This window comes from Mirounga angustirostris, unplaced genomic scaffold, assembly GCF_029215605.1.
Source record: "Mirounga angustirostris isolate CCGP_5_RB_7025 unplaced genomic scaffold, mMirAng1.0.hap1 SCAF_4, whole genome shotgun sequence".
In the NCBI taxonomy this organism is placed as follows: Eukaryota; Metazoa; Chordata; class Mammalia; order Carnivora; family Phocidae; genus Mirounga; species Mirounga angustirostris.
Genome location: NW_026991712.1, coordinates 146,750,118 through 146,766,425, shown reverse-complemented (window position 1 = coordinate 146,766,425; position 16,308 = coordinate 146,750,118). Strand labels below are relative to the sequence as shown.

At 55.2% G+C, this 16,308-nt stretch overlaps 1 protein-coding gene across 2 annotated transcripts in view; it reads left to right on the top strand.

The window, feature by feature from the left end:
• The window catches only part of ACOT11 (acyl-CoA thioesterase 11), a 42,773-nt gene that overhangs the window by 16,754 nt on the left and 9,711 nt on the right, over positions 1–16,308 (top strand). Inside the window, exons 2-8 of one of the 2 annotated variants that reach the window (XM_045897617.3) lie at positions 5,656–5,866; positions 6,857–6,926; positions 11,553–11,613; positions 12,766–12,864; positions 13,344–13,479; positions 15,367–15,523; positions 15,963–16,082. In XM_045897617.3, coding sequence (XP_045753573.2) covers positions 5,656–5,866; positions 6,857–6,926; positions 11,553–11,613; positions 12,766–12,864; positions 13,344–13,479; positions 15,367–15,523; positions 15,963–16,082 — 854 coding nt within the window. The remainder of the gene's footprint in view (positions 1–5,655; positions 5,867–6,856; positions 6,927–11,552; positions 11,614–12,765; positions 12,865–13,343; positions 13,480–15,366; positions 15,524–15,962; positions 16,083–16,308) is intronic. The other variant, XM_064589079.1, reaches the window with a different exon arrangement.

Genomic DNA, 16,308 nt, shown 5'->3' with positions numbered 1-16,308 from the left:
GACAAATGTCAAGTACCGGCACAGCCTGTAGCCAGAAGTAAAATGGGGATGTTTGTAGAGAGCACTGGGGACCATTATTTATCCTGTAGAACGCAGATACGAGCTGATGTTACACGACAATCAGAAACCAATGGAACAGCCCACTGGGGTCCTCCTAGCCCTTAGGCTGGCTTCCTGGATGAGAGCTCTCTCTTTTTATCTACAAGTTTGGTAACCACTGCTACCCCTTTTCGCCTTTTTTTGTCTGCCGGGAACCTCAGGGCAAAATGCAATTCTCTATGGCAGCATTTTTGAGCAATTGGATTCCTAACATAATCCTCTCTTCCCTTATTTGGTTCCTCAGCTTTGTTTGCATTTTGGCTCTGGGTGCCAGATGGGGTCTGTGTGCTGTGCACGTGCAGACTGCCTCAGAGCCTTTTTTGGGAGGAAGGTAGGGCGTGGGCCTGAAGGGGAATTTGGGAGGTTGACAAATGCTCCTGCTTTTGCTGGTGTGGAAGCCGCCAGGAGGACACCCTGGTTTCTCTGAGAGGCTGGATCCCTCTTTGTGGGGCCGGGCCGTCTGGTTTGGACAGCTTCCTTTCAGTGCTTAGAGTGGCCTGGCTCAGACAATCAGGCCTTTCATGAGACCTGGCCAGTGGCTCCTGGGGCAGTCCAAGGCTGCTTCTCCCTGCGCCCCACCTCGGGGCCTGCCTGCTGGTCCCCACCCCCTCAGGAAGTGGGGAGGGAGGAACAGGGGCTTTGCAGTCTCCTATCCAGGCTGGAATTTTTGTTCCACTGTCACTAGCTTGAATTCTCACAGAGCCTCACAACCTTTCCCCTCACAGGGTGGCCCTGAGGTTCTGGTGAACTCAGGTGAGAAAGTACTATGGGGCTCTCCTGGCTGTATTTCTGTAGAAAGCCCAAACTCAGCTTTATGATGCTAACGGTAAATGCTCGGTCAATGCCGGCCCTGTGGTGGGTATGCACTAGCCTCACTCAGTCCCGTTTAATTTCATCCCCACAATGACACGTAGAGGTAGGTGTTAGAATCCCGTTCTTACAGATGAGGAGACTGAGGCCCACAGAGGTTGAGCAGCTTGCCCAAGGTCACACGAGTCAGTTGTGGAACCGAACTTGAACCCAGGCCAGGCCGACTCCTAAGGCCTGTGTACAGACAGCCTCATGTCATGGTGGGTCGGTTGAGAGGTCACGCAAGCCTGCTCCTTCCTGCCAAGACAGGTGGGTCTCCTCTGCTCTAGGCCTGTTGTTCCAGATGGTTCTTGAAGGCACTAAGATCTCTCTGCTGGCTGGTCTCATTTCCTGGCTCATCACTGTAGGCCACACCTTTCTCCAGGAGTCTTCCACAGTTCCTGGAGACTCCTTGGCCCCTGTCCCTCTGACTCCACCTAGTACTTTCCACCCACTTCCTTTGGCCCCATGGGTCGCATCACCCAAGCCACTGTCATTCTACTCTCCCTTTCTGCTGTTCTTCATGTCCTTTCTGCCTCGTCTTCAAGCCTCAGCTCTAGAGCCACCCTGTCTCTCGCACTTTCCTTCCTTTTCCTCTTTCGTAGGTGTTTTTTGGCATCTGCGCTGTGGCAGGCCTGAGTCTGTCCCTGTCCCGTGGGAATGCCTGTCTGATGGCGGAGGTGGCTCACAAAACAGTGACCACACAGCCTGGTTAGGGCTGTGATAGAGACAGACGAGGTTGCAGGGCCAGGGAGGCCCTAACTCTCTTTGGGGAAGAGGTAGTGGGGGCTTGAAGAGGGTGGATGAAGGGCTCACCTGGCGCATAGGGCAGATAAAGGGATCCTAGGCAGAAGCAGCACCCACATGGTGGGGGGATGGAGCTGGGTGAGAGTGGTGCTCTGAGGAATGGCATGTGGTCTCTAGCTTGGGAGAGCAGCTGCAGGACCCGCAGAGTGGAGCCTTGATCCTGAGAGCAGCAGGGAGCCATTGAGGAATCTTGAGCAGGGGAGGTGTCTGGTCAGGCTTGCTCTTCAGAAAGGTCTGTGTGGTCCTGAGGGACAAATGAAGTCCCACAGTGGGGGGAGTTATAAAGACTGGACCTAGTGTCCCTGCAAGGCAGGATACGGAAAGCTATGGTTGTCATGTTGGTGGATTTGCTGTTGGAAAACACGGGCCTGGTGCTTGTGGAAGCTAGAAGGAGGTGGAGAGACTGGAGGCCTGTGGACAGGCTGTGGGAACAATCTAGTGAGCTAGCAGTGCCTAGGGGGGACCTGAGGGTTTAGGGAGGTGGGCCTACAGTGGGGTCAACAGTCCTCACCCTCTGCCTTCCTTGTGAGGATCCAGTGGGGTGGTAGACATGAAAATCGGTTTGTGAAGCAGGGACATGGGACTTGGTAGTTGGAAGAGAGAGGAAATCGGGGTTAAGTCTGTTGGTATGGGGTTGCTGTCACAGGAGGGCTCATCCTGGCTCCTCAGCTGTGTGACCCAGGGCCAGCCTTTCCCTCTGTGTGCGTCATTCTCCCTAGCTATGAAGGATTGGGTGAAGTGGTCCCTCCTGCTCTGACCCAGCAGGTCTGTGACATGGCTGTGGCCCAGGAGGAGGGACACAGGGCCCATGGTGTAGCCAGCTGAGGCCAGGTCTGGGCTGACCAAATCTGGCCAGGTCTGCTGTGGTCTGGGGCCAGTGTAGGCACATCTACCCTCTGAGAGGGCACAAACTCTGACCCCCAGATGCCCTCCCCACCTTCATAGCAGGCTCTGCCCTCCCAGGCAGCTGTTTTGGCTCAGCCTGGCCTGGCCGCCCCAGGCCTTGACTCCATCCAGGGCCTCTGCTCTCCCTGTGACTGGCCCTGGGAGGAGTGACCTGGCTCTGGGGCCCCATTGGCTGAACGTGGTCTGGGCTGCACACGCCCCTGCCTCCCAGGCTGGCTGCCTGCCCAACTTGGGATGGGAGGAGGGCCAGCCTGGCCTGCCATGACATGGGCAAACTGCCTTGGAGCTAAGGAAGGAGTTGGAGTCTGAGAGGCCGTGCCTGGGGCCACTGGTGCTGCTCTGTCCCCTCCACTCATGCTCCAGCCCAGGGGCTCTGCGCCCCTCTCTTGGATGAGAGTGGGGGATGGCCACAGTGGGTCTTGTCCCTCAGTTTGCCTGGGAGCTCAGCCCTGCTCAGAGGAGCATGGTATTTCCTGTCTGATAGCATGGCAGGACCTCTCAGCTTTCTCAATGGAAATGTCAGCTGGGCATGCGAGAATCCTGTAGGGGCAGAATCCAGTCCTGGAACGAGGACCGGGGGTGCTTTAGGGATTGGCAATCTTCCCCTGCCCCTGCCTGCCCAGTGAGTGACAGATGAAGTTCAGGAGAGGCAGGGACGTGCTCAGAATCACATAGCACCAGAGGGACAGGGCTAGGATTTGAACTCAAGTCTGTCTCTGCTCATCCCTCCACAAACCTTTGATGAGGTCCTACTGTGGGCCAGGCCCTTCTAAGCATGAGCACTAGAGTAGGAGCTTCTCAGAGGGAATGGACCAGTTTATCTTTGTTCTCTTGACGTTTGGTCTCAGGGCACAGAGGAAGTGCTCAGTGAATGAATGAATGAATGAATGAATGAACAAATAAGGCAAAGATCCTGCCTCCTCCAGGCCTGTAGAGTCCAATGGGAGGGTAGCGACTCCTTTTCATAGAACAGGAAATAGGAGGCTGTTGAGAGTGGAGACTGACCAGGTGAAAAGCAGAGGGAGGACTGGAACTCAGATGTCCCACCTGCTGGTCTAGGGCTGTTTCCATCCTCACTTTCCACATCTGTAAAATGGGGTCAATAGTCCTCACCCTCTGCCTTCCTTGTGAGGATCCAGTGGGGTGGTAGACATGAAAATTGGTTTGTGAAGCAGGGACATTGCGTGTAGGGCTTCCTTGTGTGCATGCCTGGAACTGCCCAGAAATCCCATTATGTTCTGCTCCCTTTCTTCTGACCGCTTACCCTTTGCATCTTGCTTCCCCCATTTCCCTAGCTTGCTCTATGGCTTCTTTCTGGAATGTTCTGCCCAGAACCCCTAGCTGTGGGACAGGTTGGGAAGAGTACGGGTGACTGGAGTCTCTCTGCCTCCTCCCTCTACCATCTCCCGCACCCAGAAAGGCAGCCATGCAGCCACATCTATGTGGGCCTCCAATGCACAACAGGCCGGAAATGCCTTGGCAGTGGTTACCATGGTGACAGGTCCTGCTGCTTGGACCACAGTGGTCTGCCAGATACCTGCAGGAGCCTGCAAGCCTGGCAGCCTGGCACCCTGCAGGGCCTCTTCCCAGGCTGAGTGCTCCTGGGGCTGCCTCGTCTCTCTCCTTGATGCCGAGCACTGTACCTCATACCCAGGCGTTCTCAGGAATGAGCTGCCTCTCTGGGGACCCATAAGCTGTCCTGGGTCAGACAGGCCTGGTTTGAATCCCAGTTCTGCTACTTGGGGGTCGGTGACCTTGAACAAGTCACCTTGGCGTGTTTTGAATTTGTTAAATTGGCTATGGAGCCTCATGGGGGAACTTAGCCAAGGAGGACAGACCCCAGCACAAGAGCCATCCTTGCTCCCGTCTGCAGCTGTGGTGGGGTCAGTGTTGGGTCGTGGCACTGGGGCATCTCAGCCCCAGCAGTAGACAGTGTAGTGTGGTGGGTAGGACCTCAGACTCTGTAGCCAGACCTTGGGCCACAGCCGTGCTCGCCACTTCCTGGAGCCTCCCCTGCAGAGTGAGGGTAGCGATGAACCCACCTCAGGGGTTTGTTGAGTGGATAAAATGGAATTGGGACATGCGAAGTGCTTAGAAGAGTATTTGACGCCTAGGAAGCGTGCTGTAAATGTTGGCAGCAACTGTCCCAGTGGCCACGAGAATTGGAACTCGTGTCCCTTCTCTCACACAGGCAGGGGTACTCAGCTCTCGTTCACAGCCTGTTAGGGAGAGCGGGCCAGAGAGACAGGAGGCCCCCTTCCTCATCCCACCCCATCCAGAGTACTGCCAGGTCCCCCCCATCCCTTCTGCCTGGGGACAGGCAAGCTAGGCCCTGGGCAGAAACTCCACCTCCAGTCCGAGTTTGAGGACTTTCTCTGCTGTTCCTCCAGCCGGCCACTGCTGTCGCCCTGGCCTGGATCAGACAGCTGGTTGGTGGCGGCCCAGAGCCCTCCCGGTCAGGAAAGCCAAGTGCTGGGGACAGATGAACAGCCAACTGAGGTGCCACCTCTGATGTCATCTGAAGAATGAGGGAGCCCGAGGAAGGGCGCTCAGGGGGTGAAATAGGAGCTGCTTCTGGGGACACTATATTGGGGACAGATCCCCAGACCTGACTGCTAGAGTGCTCACCAGGCCTCCCTGCATGGGGAGGGGCGGGGATCTTTCAAGAATGAAGGTCAGTCTGAGGCACAACTTTAGCAAGCTGGCCCACGAGCCGAAGGGAGGACTGAATCTCTCTCCCCCTCCCTCAGGCTCAGCCAAGGTCCTGCTAACATGGAGTTGGTGTCCAGAAGGAAGCTGGGCGGAACTGGCATCCAGTGAGCCCCCTGGGCTCCGAGTGCCTGGGCTGGAGGGGGGTGGCCGCTCTTGGAGTTGGGGTCTGGTGGGAGGTGGCCCCGGGGTGCTCTCCGCTCCCCCTCTGGCGCTCAGTCTTGGGACGCGCAGACCTGGGAGAGCCTGCAGCGAGCTGACCTTTCTGTCCCCACCTTTTCCCAGGGCATCGCGTCTGTGTTCTCGGGCCGCACGTCCCGGAAGTCAGCCTCTCGCGCAGAGCACGCCGACGGTGCCATGGTGGACAGTGAGGGGTACCGGAGCCCCACGGAGGTGCAGATGAGCCAGATGGTGCTGCCTTGCCACACCAACCAGCGCGGCGAGCTGAGTGTCGGGCAGCTGCTCAAGTGGGTCGACACCGCCGCCTGCCTGTCCGGTGAGGCTCCGCCTGGCACGGTGCCCTCCCGCCGGTGGCCGCCACCCCGGGGAGAGGCCTCGATCATCAGAGATGGTCACTGTCCCCCCGAGCGCCACGCTCATTCCTCATCCTGCTCTCTGCTCACGCTGGTCCACCTGCCGGAAATGTCCCCTCCCAGTTCTCGATGCTCAGCTCGGGCCCACCCTCTCTCCCCCAGACGCCCACAGCTCTGAGGGCTGGCCTGCACCCTCGGGTCCCCGCTCCCACACAGTGCCGCCTCAAGTGGGGCTGCCCCAGGCTGGCCTGAGGGCGCCGTGAGCCAGGGCCACGGCTGCCTGCCTTCCTGAGTTGAGTGGAGCTGAAGCGAGCTCACTCCTCTCCTTTGGGAGGCTGAGTGTTCTCCAACCCACAGGGAGCTCGCAGCCCAGTGGGGGCACAGACAGGTGACTTCCCTGCACTGCTTGATGGGGGCTGGGCAAGAGGCACAGTTGGGTCTGTGGGAGAACAGATCAGAGGCCCTGCCCCTGCCCCAGCAGGGGAGGGATTCCCAAGGGACTAAGGCGGCGGCGGTGAGCACAGTCCCGAGGGTAAGAGTGACTCAGCCAACAAAACAGAGGTGGGTGAAGCCCACGGCAGAGGCCAGAGGCGTGGCACCTGGGAGAGCTGGGAAGTGGAATAGCCCAGGGTGATCACTCAGTCGTTCAACAGCCACACTTTGGGTGTCTACCTCGGGCCAGGCACTGCTCCCGGCCCAGGGCCCAGCAGTGAACAAGACGGGCAAAACTCCCGGCCCTCAAGCGACTTGCCGTCTCCCAGCAGGGAGAGACACCAGACAGACAAAACCAAGATAAACAAAGAGGGTCAGTGTGTATTAGTAATCGAGGTGAAGAAAGAGGAGGGCGGGGGTGTGGGCCAAGAGGCACAGCCTTAGCTCAGGCCACCTGACCATCGCTCAGAGGCCTGGTGACATGGGGATGCTGCTAATGCACGGCTTTCTTCCGATACCAGCCGAGAGGCACGCTGGCTGCCCCTGCGTCACCGCTTCCATGGACGATATCTACTTTGAGCATACCATTAGGTAAGTGGCCCCCCCTGCTTCTTGGTCCCCTTGGTCTGCCCACCACAGAGCCGGGGCCCCTCCTCCATCTCCCCACCTGGTCGGCCTGTGAGCTGCCTGGAACCCTGGAATCCGACTCGACTGACTGAGGGCCTCTGCAGAGCAGGTACAGGCCCGTCTGCAGGGGTCTGGGGGACCCATGGGCCAGGAGCTGGCCTGCTGCTGGGTGCTGTGGGGTGGGTTCCCGTGACCAGGTTTGCGGTTGGACGTTGCTGAGGCGGCATCGTGGGGTGCTGTGTGACTTCGGGGAAGTCAGTCTCTTTCTCTGGGCCTCAGTTTTCTTATCTGCCAAATGGAAGGGATTAGACTTAATCGGTGCTTGTCCTTTGGAACTTGGATATTCTCTGGGGGCTGTTGGTCACTGGACTGTAGAAAGGTTTCTAGGCAAGGTCCTTTGGCAAAGCCTGAGTCAGAAGCTTGGGCCATTCAACCTCTGCTTACATACCTTCTGGAGCGAGGAGTTCACTACCTCACAGTTTTGTTTTGTGGTTGCCTTTTAAAATGTCTATCCCGGTTAGAAAACTCTCCATCACCCTGTGCCAAGCTTTGCCTCCACTTAGCTTTGCTGGGACTCATGGAGCATGCCAAGCCCTTGGCCCAGGACAGGCCGCAGGGGGTGCACAGTGTTCTGGCCTCCAGGACCGCTCCTGAACTCAGCATCAGTGCCTAGGACACCAGACGCCAAGGGCTGATTCAGGGCTTTCTGGGTACCCAGCATGTTGCGGTTAAGGAGAGAATTTGGCCAATCCCTGTCTTCATTTATTCGGTCCTTTGTCACGACTAGCATCTGTTCCGGACCAAGGCCCATTCTGGGTTTGGGGTATGCAAAGTCAACTGGAGCATAGTGCTTGTGCCCCAGGAACTCCCATTTGTCAGGAGGCAAATGTAGAAACATAATTTCAATTCAGAGGGGTACCTGCCTTGCTAATAATGAACTCTCACATATGGATGCTTTGTAACACTTTTTCTAAATATCTTTTATTTCAGTTTTTGATGTACAAAAAAGTTGTATCTCAGAAGATCATAGGGAGAGTTCCTACGTATCTCACACCCAGCACCCAGTTTCCCTATTATTAACATTTTAATTAGTACAGTACCTTTGTCACTATGAATGAACTAATATTGATGTGTTATTTGTAATGCCTTTTTAATACATTAACTCATTTAATCCTCGGAACAATGCTACGAGGTTCTGGCTATTAGTATCCTCATTTTACAGATGAAGAAACTGAAGGTCATACAGCTAGTGGAGGACCCAGGAGCCCCAGAGCTCTTGTTTTTAACCAATGGGCCACATTTCCTATATGTCTGGGGGTGAGTGTGATGGCATAGAGGGTAGTCAAAGGGGGCGCCCTGGAGGAGGTGTTCGAGCTGGCTTCAGTACCATCAACACCATATGTATGACATTCTGAAGGCCAGAGGAGCTGTGTCTGGGCCAGTTCTAGGTCTCTGCTGCCAACACAGTTTTTGGCACTCAGAGGAGGCAGGGAGGAGAGGGCTGGGGGTAGGGAGTGGGCATGCATGATGGATGTACCTGCTGCAGGACTCAGAGAGTGAAGGTGAGTCTGGGCCAAGGAGGGTGTGTGTGGGAGGAGAAGCCAGAAAGGATCCTGGGAAGGAGGGCAAGCTAGGGATGGGTCAGGAGCAAGGTTGGTGAGGAAAGGCCTGGCTGCCCCTGAGGCAACCTGCAGAAGGTTTTTTGGTTTGTTTTTGTTTTTGCCATTTAAAAATATTTCAAAATGTATCTCTAAGTGGTAAGAACTCCTTTAAGCATAACCTCAACATCATTGCTACACCTAAACAAAATTAGCAATAATTTCTCGTGAACATCAAATAGCCAGTCAGCATTCAGGGGCTGTCTCCTAATTTTGTTTTTATTTTGTTTTGCTTTATAATTATTTTTGTTGTTCAAGTCAAGATGCAGATAAGGTTGCAACTGATTGCTGTGTCTCTTAAGTCTTTTTTTTAAGATTTTATTTATTTATCTGACAGAGAGAGAGACAGGAGAGAGGGAACACAAGTAGGGGGAGTGGGAGAGGGAGAAGCAGGCTTCCCACTGAGCGGGGAGCCCGATGCGGGGCGTGATCCCAGGACCTTGGGATCATGACCTGAGCCGAAGGCAGCCACTTAACCGACTGAGCCACCCAGGCACCCCTCTTAAGTCTTTTTTATCTATAGGTGCTCCCCACCCCCGCCCAGCACCCTGTCCCCTCACCATCTCTCTCCTTTTTTCCTCAGAATTTATTTGTGGAGGAGACCTGGTTGTTTGCCCTCTCAAGTTCTCCACCATCTGGGTTTTGCTGTTAGCATCACTGTGGTGTCATTTAATATGCTCCTCTGTTCCCTGCCAGTAAATTGGTCCCGGGGAAGGGCTTGCACAGGGCTCAGATTGTTTGCAGGAGCTGTCTTTCTGTGATGGGAGGAACACCCAGAGGGTGTGTTGGGGAGCTAGACTAGGCGGAGGCTGGGCAGTGACCCTGGGGAAGGAGCCAGTTTTGGCCTGAGCTGTGGGATGGAAGAGTCAGGAGGAAAGAGGAGCTCGGGAGTCCAAATGGTTGTCTGCCTGGCTTTGGGGGAAGCTAGTCAGGGGGAGGGAGAGCCGGGGCCAGGGGCAAGGAGGGGAAGAGGAGGAGGAGGAAGAAGAAGAGGGGGAAGAGGAAAAAGAGGAGGGAGAAGAGGAAGAGACACAAGTATCTCTTTTTGGAGGTGCCTGGGTGGCTCAGTCGTTAGGCATCTGCCTTCAGCTCAGTTCATGATCTCAGGGTCCTGGGATCGAGCCCCACATCGGGCTCCCTGCTCGGCAGGGAAGCCTGTTTTTCCCTCTCCCACTCCCCCTGCTTGTGTTCCCTCTCTCGCTGTGTCTCTCTCTGTCAAATGGATAAATAAAATTTAAAAAAAACAACAAACAAAAAACCCCACAAATCTCTCTTTTTTTTTTAGCACCACAGAAAATAGGCTTATTTTTTATTTTAGGGATCATGGAAATTTTTTCCTAATTTCTTATCATGAAAACTCTTAAAACTCTAGAAAACTTGAATAGTGCAATGGTCACCACCAGTGAGATTCAAGAGTTAACATTTTTTTTTGCTAAATATGCTTTATCTATATATGGATAAATAAATACACATACTTCTCTCTCTCTTTTTTCAACTATTTGAAAGTAAGTTGCAGACATCTTGATACTTCATCCCTCCACGTGTCAGCGTGCATCTCCTAGAAATGACAGTCCTTCCATGCCGATTAGGACTGCTGACAGAATCAACAGAAATGGACAAGTCCTTGGCAAACATGAGCTTCTGTTATTTATGGGGGGCCAGGCCTGGCGCTGGCTCTGTCACATCCCCTCTCACTTGACCCTCAGTAGTCGTGCATCTCGGTACTTTACAGACAAGGAGATAGGCTCAGAGAGGCAAAGTGACTCATCCAAGGTCACGCAACTCAGGAGTGTGACAGTCATGCTGGAGCTGGACTGGAACCCAGGCCCATGTGGTTCTTCCCGCTGTGTCCACTGCCGCCCTTCGACAGGCAGGCCCCTTGGAAGGGACCCTTCCTAGTTTTGGCGAGGAGGCTGTGTATTTGAGGAAGAAATTTGCACAGTGCTCTCTATGTTTGTGAGCCAAGGCACAGAGAGATGAAAGGACTTGCTCAAGGTCGTCCCAGCCCCTGTCTGGCTCCTTATTATCCTCGTCTATCCTCTGGGCACCCTCTGCTGCCCCTAGTTAGACACGGAGCAGGCAAAGTGGCTCCTCTAGGGATTCTGCCTGTTCATCCGGACATGGGAATTATTCCAGAGGGACAGGCTGCAGCTGGAAAGAGTGGGGCCACTGTAGTGCACAGAACAGTGTAGAACCCTGGCTCTGTTACCTTTTAGTCGGGTGACCTTGGGCAGATGGCTTCCCGCTCTGATGTTCAATCCCCCTAAACCTACCTGGCAAGCTAATCTGGAGGCTCTAATGAGGTAATGCACGGTGCTTGGCACGGAGTAGGCTTGGCACAGAGTAGGTGTTCTTTAAATGTTTCCATTTTCCTTCCCACCCTCTGTTTATAACCCCTTGCACTTAGTAGGCATTCAAAAGATGTGGAGTGCATTGATCCAGTAGGCCACTATTTATGGAGGACCTACCCTGTGCCGTGTGCTAGGCCTTGAAGCGTCAATGGGGGGCAGGACAGATGTGATCCTGGCCCCAGTGGAGTTTAAGCGTTGTGGGGGAGACAGAGGTGCATCTGTTGGAAGAAATGTCAGGAGGGTGAATCTTATCGAGTGACAGAGGGGAAGGGCAGGTTCCCTGAGGAGGGAACTGTCGAGCCTCAAGCAAAGAGAAGCTTGAACATTCATTGGACAAGGGAGAGATGAATGAAATCGTGCCACTTCTCTCAGCCTCCGCCTCCCCACCTGTAAAATGAGGTGCTAACGCTGTCTCGCCAGCTTGCCTTGAGGACTCAGTGACATTGCTGATGTGAACATGGTCTGTAAGCCATGACATTGCCCTGCCAGTTCCCCCAGCAGAGGCCCTACAAGTATCTGGGGCCCCTCTTCCTTCCCTCTCTCCCTTCTGGAAGGCCCACCTCCTGCTTTTCTCTCCCCAGTGTCGGACAAGTGGTGAATATCAAGGCCAAGGTGAACCGGGCCTTCAACTCCAGCATGGAGGTGTGTGGGGTCGTTGCTGCCTGGTGGTGGGTAGCGGGGTGGCTGGGGTTTCTACCTCCTCTCCCTTCTCCGCCCCCAGCCTGGGCACACTCACACTCACAGGGCCCTGGTGGAGGCAGCAGAGTTCAGGAACAGCTGGCCGGGCTGGGAGGATCCTAAGGCTCTTCCTGTCCAATACCCCATAACACAGAAGGGAAAACTGAGGCCCAGGGAGGGGAAAAGACTTGCCCCAGGTCACCAGGTCACATAGATTCCAACCTGAGACTTGACTCTCAGCCTCCTCGGTCTTCACATCTCACCTCAGACCCTCTTCAGCAGCAGGTGGTCATGGGAAAGCGGGGAAGACGGCCGCTGGGCCTGACCCTGGAGGCAGCAGGGCTGGAGCAGAGAGAGCCTGGACTTCAGTGCATTAGCTTACCTCCCACAGCCTCTGTCTTCCCATCGGTGAAACGGGAGCATGATTCCTGTGCTGCAGGGTTCTTAAGTGAGCCCTGTGAGCTCTGGGGGAGAGACTCTCTTTCCCACCTGTGGATGGCAGTCCCGGGCAGCTTCCCCTAGCCGGGCCGCTGGTTACTGAGGGGCCACTGAGGCTGGGAGGGCAGAGTCCTGACTGCCTCTGGGTACCCTCTGGACACCCCCCCAGATGTCTGTCTTTTCAGTGTAGCCAACATTTTACCTACTTTAAGTCCTTTCCTAGATACAGTCTCATTTTCATTCTCTCCTAGGTATGATCATTCCCATTTCTTTCTTTCTTTCATTCATTCATTCATTCATTCATTCATTCATTCATTCATTCATTCATTCATATTTTAAGTAGGCTCCATGCCCAATGTGGGGCTTGAACTCACAACCCTGAAATTAAGAGTCACACGCTCTATCCACTGAGCCAGCCAGGCGCCCTGTGCTCACTCCCATTTTATGGATGAGGAAACCAAGGACCACAGAAGGGAAGTGACTTGCCCAAGGCTTTCCAGGGATCCTGGGGTAGAATCAGAACCTGTCTCAGGTTTCTGGCCTCCTAATCTCAGTAGGTGATACAGAAACATGAGGCCTGGCCTGGGGCAGGCCTTCCTGTCTCATGGATTGTGGAGCCTCAGGTTGGGACCTCCATTTCTCCCCTCCTCACTCCTCCTACCTTTTCTTCCTGTCCAGGTAGGCATCCAGGTGGCCTCTGAGGACCTGTGCTCTGAGAAGCAGTGGAGTGTGTGCAAGGCCTTGGCCACCTTTGTGGCCTACCGGGAGCTCTCCAAGGTACGGGGCTACACCTGGCCGCTCCATGCTGCTGGGCCACCTGGCTGCTTGTCATGGCAGGCCAGGACCAGGGTGATGAGGTTGGGGGTTAGTGGAGGGGCGGAGGTGGGGGAGCTTCAGGGAATTCACAGAGGAAGCTCCCCCCAACTGTGGCCAGACCTCAGGCACTTTCCCTCGCTCCTCTTCTCCACCTCTCCGTGTGCATCTCGTGGGATTCTTCAGATCTCACCATTCCCTTACGTGTCGTATAGACCCCGCCCCCCCCATCTTCTGTGCCTTTGCCCAAGAAAGGGGTCTGGGGACATTTGGAGAACGAAAGTGATATATCAGTCCACTTGGAGACAGGAGGATGGGGACAAAGAGGGGACGAAGACTTGTAACCATCCAGCAGCAGCCCCAGGTGTGCGATGAGGCACAGCCCCTCCTGCTGCTTCAGGAAACCTGTCCTAAGCATCCCCCCATGACACCCCCTGCCGCAGGTGAAGCTGAAGCAGACCACGCCACGGACGGAGGAGGAGAAGACGGAGCACAGCGTGGCAGCTGAGCGCCGGCGCATGCGGTTGCTCTACGCGGACACCATCAAGGACCTCCTGGCCAACTGCGCCATTCAGGATGGTGAGCGTCCGTGGGTGCGGAGGGCAGCTGACATCCTGCGTGCCCCCGTCTGTCCTCGGCCCCCACTGGGCAGTGGGAGGAAGGAGACTCCCATGCACTGGCCTGATGGCCCTCTCGTCTCAAGGTCTCCTTCAGGGCAGGGCATGCTTGGGCCTCTTGCTCAGCTCCCAGGAGCTGTGAAGACGGAATTAGGACATGAGGAAAACCCTTTGTTGTCCACAGAGTGTATTTGGATGTTTAGGATTCAGGGTATTTGGGAAGGTACTATTGAGCATGGCCTTGAAGACTATAGGATTTTTAAAAAAGCATATATATGTGTGTGTGTACACATATATACATATATATGCACACATATATACATATAGATATATGCACACATACATAAATAATATAGATATAGATATACATATAGAATAAAAACCGCAAAACTCTCTCTTACCCAGAACCCGGGCCTCCTCCAGTTACTCATTTTTGGGCACCTTTCCAGAAGATTCCCTGCATATTTAAACATACTATGTATTATTTAGCCCTCTCTTTTTACCCAAAAGGGAGCATACAGTACATACTGTTCTATATCTTACTTCTTTCTGCTTAAAGGTACATCTTGGAGATTGTTCTATACCAGCACACACAGATCTCCTGTGGACGGGTAGGATTTTGACAGATGGAAAGATAAGGAAAAGTTTTTCTTGATGGAGAACACAGGCTGGGCAAAGGCCCAGAGGGGTAACCTTGGATTCACTCACCGATCTCCAGAGCCGTAGGATGTGGAGTCTTCCTTGAACCGTAGAGGAGGCAATTGTAGGGCAATTCAAATGTAGTTCAGCTGCCCAGAGGGGGAGAAAGCAGGTGGGAGCAGTTGGCCCCAGTGAAGCAGCGAAAGGGGCTCCCAGTTCCGTGTACCTTATGTATACGGAGTCTGGGGGCTGTGGCTGAGGAGGTCCGGTTCTTCCTACTGTCTTTGAGATCCCCCCCAGAGCCATCCATCCACTGCAGCCTCCAAATGCCTGTTGTCCTGACAGCCCTTCCACCCAAGGGTTAGTCCAAATGCCTTAGCGTGGCATCCGGGCCCTTGGCTGGCTACTCAGCTTCACCTGGTGCTGACCTTTTACTTGCCCTTGGCTCCACCTAAACCAAGGCCTCGTTGCTTCCTGTGACTGTCCTACCCGTCCTGTCTCCAGATCTCAGCTCGGGCCCCCCTCCACCTCCCCTCCTGCCTGTCTGTGGCATCTTGGAGCAGGTGTAAGCCAAGCGAAAGGCCACCTCTCTGATGGGCCCTCCCTGATGAGGTCTCTCTTCCTGTCGGTGGGAGATAGACTGCACCTCCTTGGGTTGGGGGGTCATATCAGCATCTGCTCCTCTGACCCCCACAGCCCTGTCCACTCTTGGGCCTCTCCTACTGAGGATCTCCTGATGCCATTCCCCTGAGGGACAGGGCCTGTCAGGGCAGAGAGAGGGAAGAACTATCGTTTTGAGAGTCTGTCTCCTATGTTTGGTGCCAAGAACTCTAGAATCACGATCACGCTTCATCTTCACAATCCAATGGGTTGGGTCTGACATCTGCCCTTCACCAATGAGGAAACTGAGGGTCAGAGGGTCAGGTTCCCTGACTGCCTGTCGTACAACCTGTGTAGGGTGGTTCTGGGGTTCAGACCAGGTGTGTCTTCTCTGTAGGTGGGTGTCCCGCCCATTGCCCCGTGACAGCCTCACCTCACTCAGCCCGAGTCCCCCTTCTCCTCACTCTCAGTGCTGAGTCAATACAAGAATCTGGGTGATCGGGAATGCTGGTGGCGGGGGGGGGGGGTCCCTGGGTTTGCCCTGTGGGAGGGTCTGCCCTTGGGAACCTCTCCGCTTCCCACCTCCCTCCCTCTGCCCTTCCCGGGTCAGATCTGGAAAGCAGGGACTGCAGCTGCATGGTGCCGGCCGAGAAGACCCGTGTGGAGAGCGTGGAGCTGGTCCTGCCTCCTCATGCCAATCACCAAGGCAATACCTTTGGAGGTCAGATCATGGCCTGGATGGAGAACGTGGCCACCATCGCAGCCAGGTGAGGGGAGAGCGCTCTGTCTCTGCCTCCCCTCCTTTCTCTCCCTCTTTCCCTTGGCCCGCTCCTCCTGGGGGAGAAACCCCAGCTTGGTGTTGGCGTTCAAGGCTTCAGGAGCTTGGCTGTTCTGTTAGGGAAACCTAGGGCTTTCAGACCCAGAGAGCCAGAGAGGAGTGATTTTTCCTTGAGCTGGCCGTTCCCTCGGCGCAGTCCTCATCACCTGCGTGGGAAATGCCACCTCCCTGGCCCTGCACTGTAGCCTCCCATTGACCTGGCCCTGCCTGCTTTCTTCCTGTATCTTATGCTCCCCGTACCTCAAGCCATTTGCCTTTCCCATTCCTGTCCTCCGGGTTGCCATTTTGGGCAGGGGAGAGGCTGGTCCAGGCCTGGGGCGGAAGCACTGGGGCATTTGTCCTGTCTCTCCCACCCCTGCCTTCTCCAGCCGCCTGTGCCGTGCCCACCCTACGCTGAAGGCCATTGAGATGTTCCACTTCCGGGGCCCCTCCCAGGTCGGGGACCGCCTAGTGCTCAAGGCCATCGTGAACAACGCCTTCAAACATAGGTAAGAAGTGGGACCAGGGCCCCCTGGGATTGAGGGCTCTTCCTGACCCAATTGCAAAGCTGCCAGGAACCCTTTCCCCTGCAGATGAGGCCCATGAGGTCTAAACCCTGCCCAGCTGCAGGGCGCCTTCACCGTGACCGAGATGCAGCTCTGCCCTTCCCTCCTCTGGGCTCCCCAGCCCCGTGGCTCCTGTGGTCTCAGAGCAGACCCTATGCTCGGCGTGTCT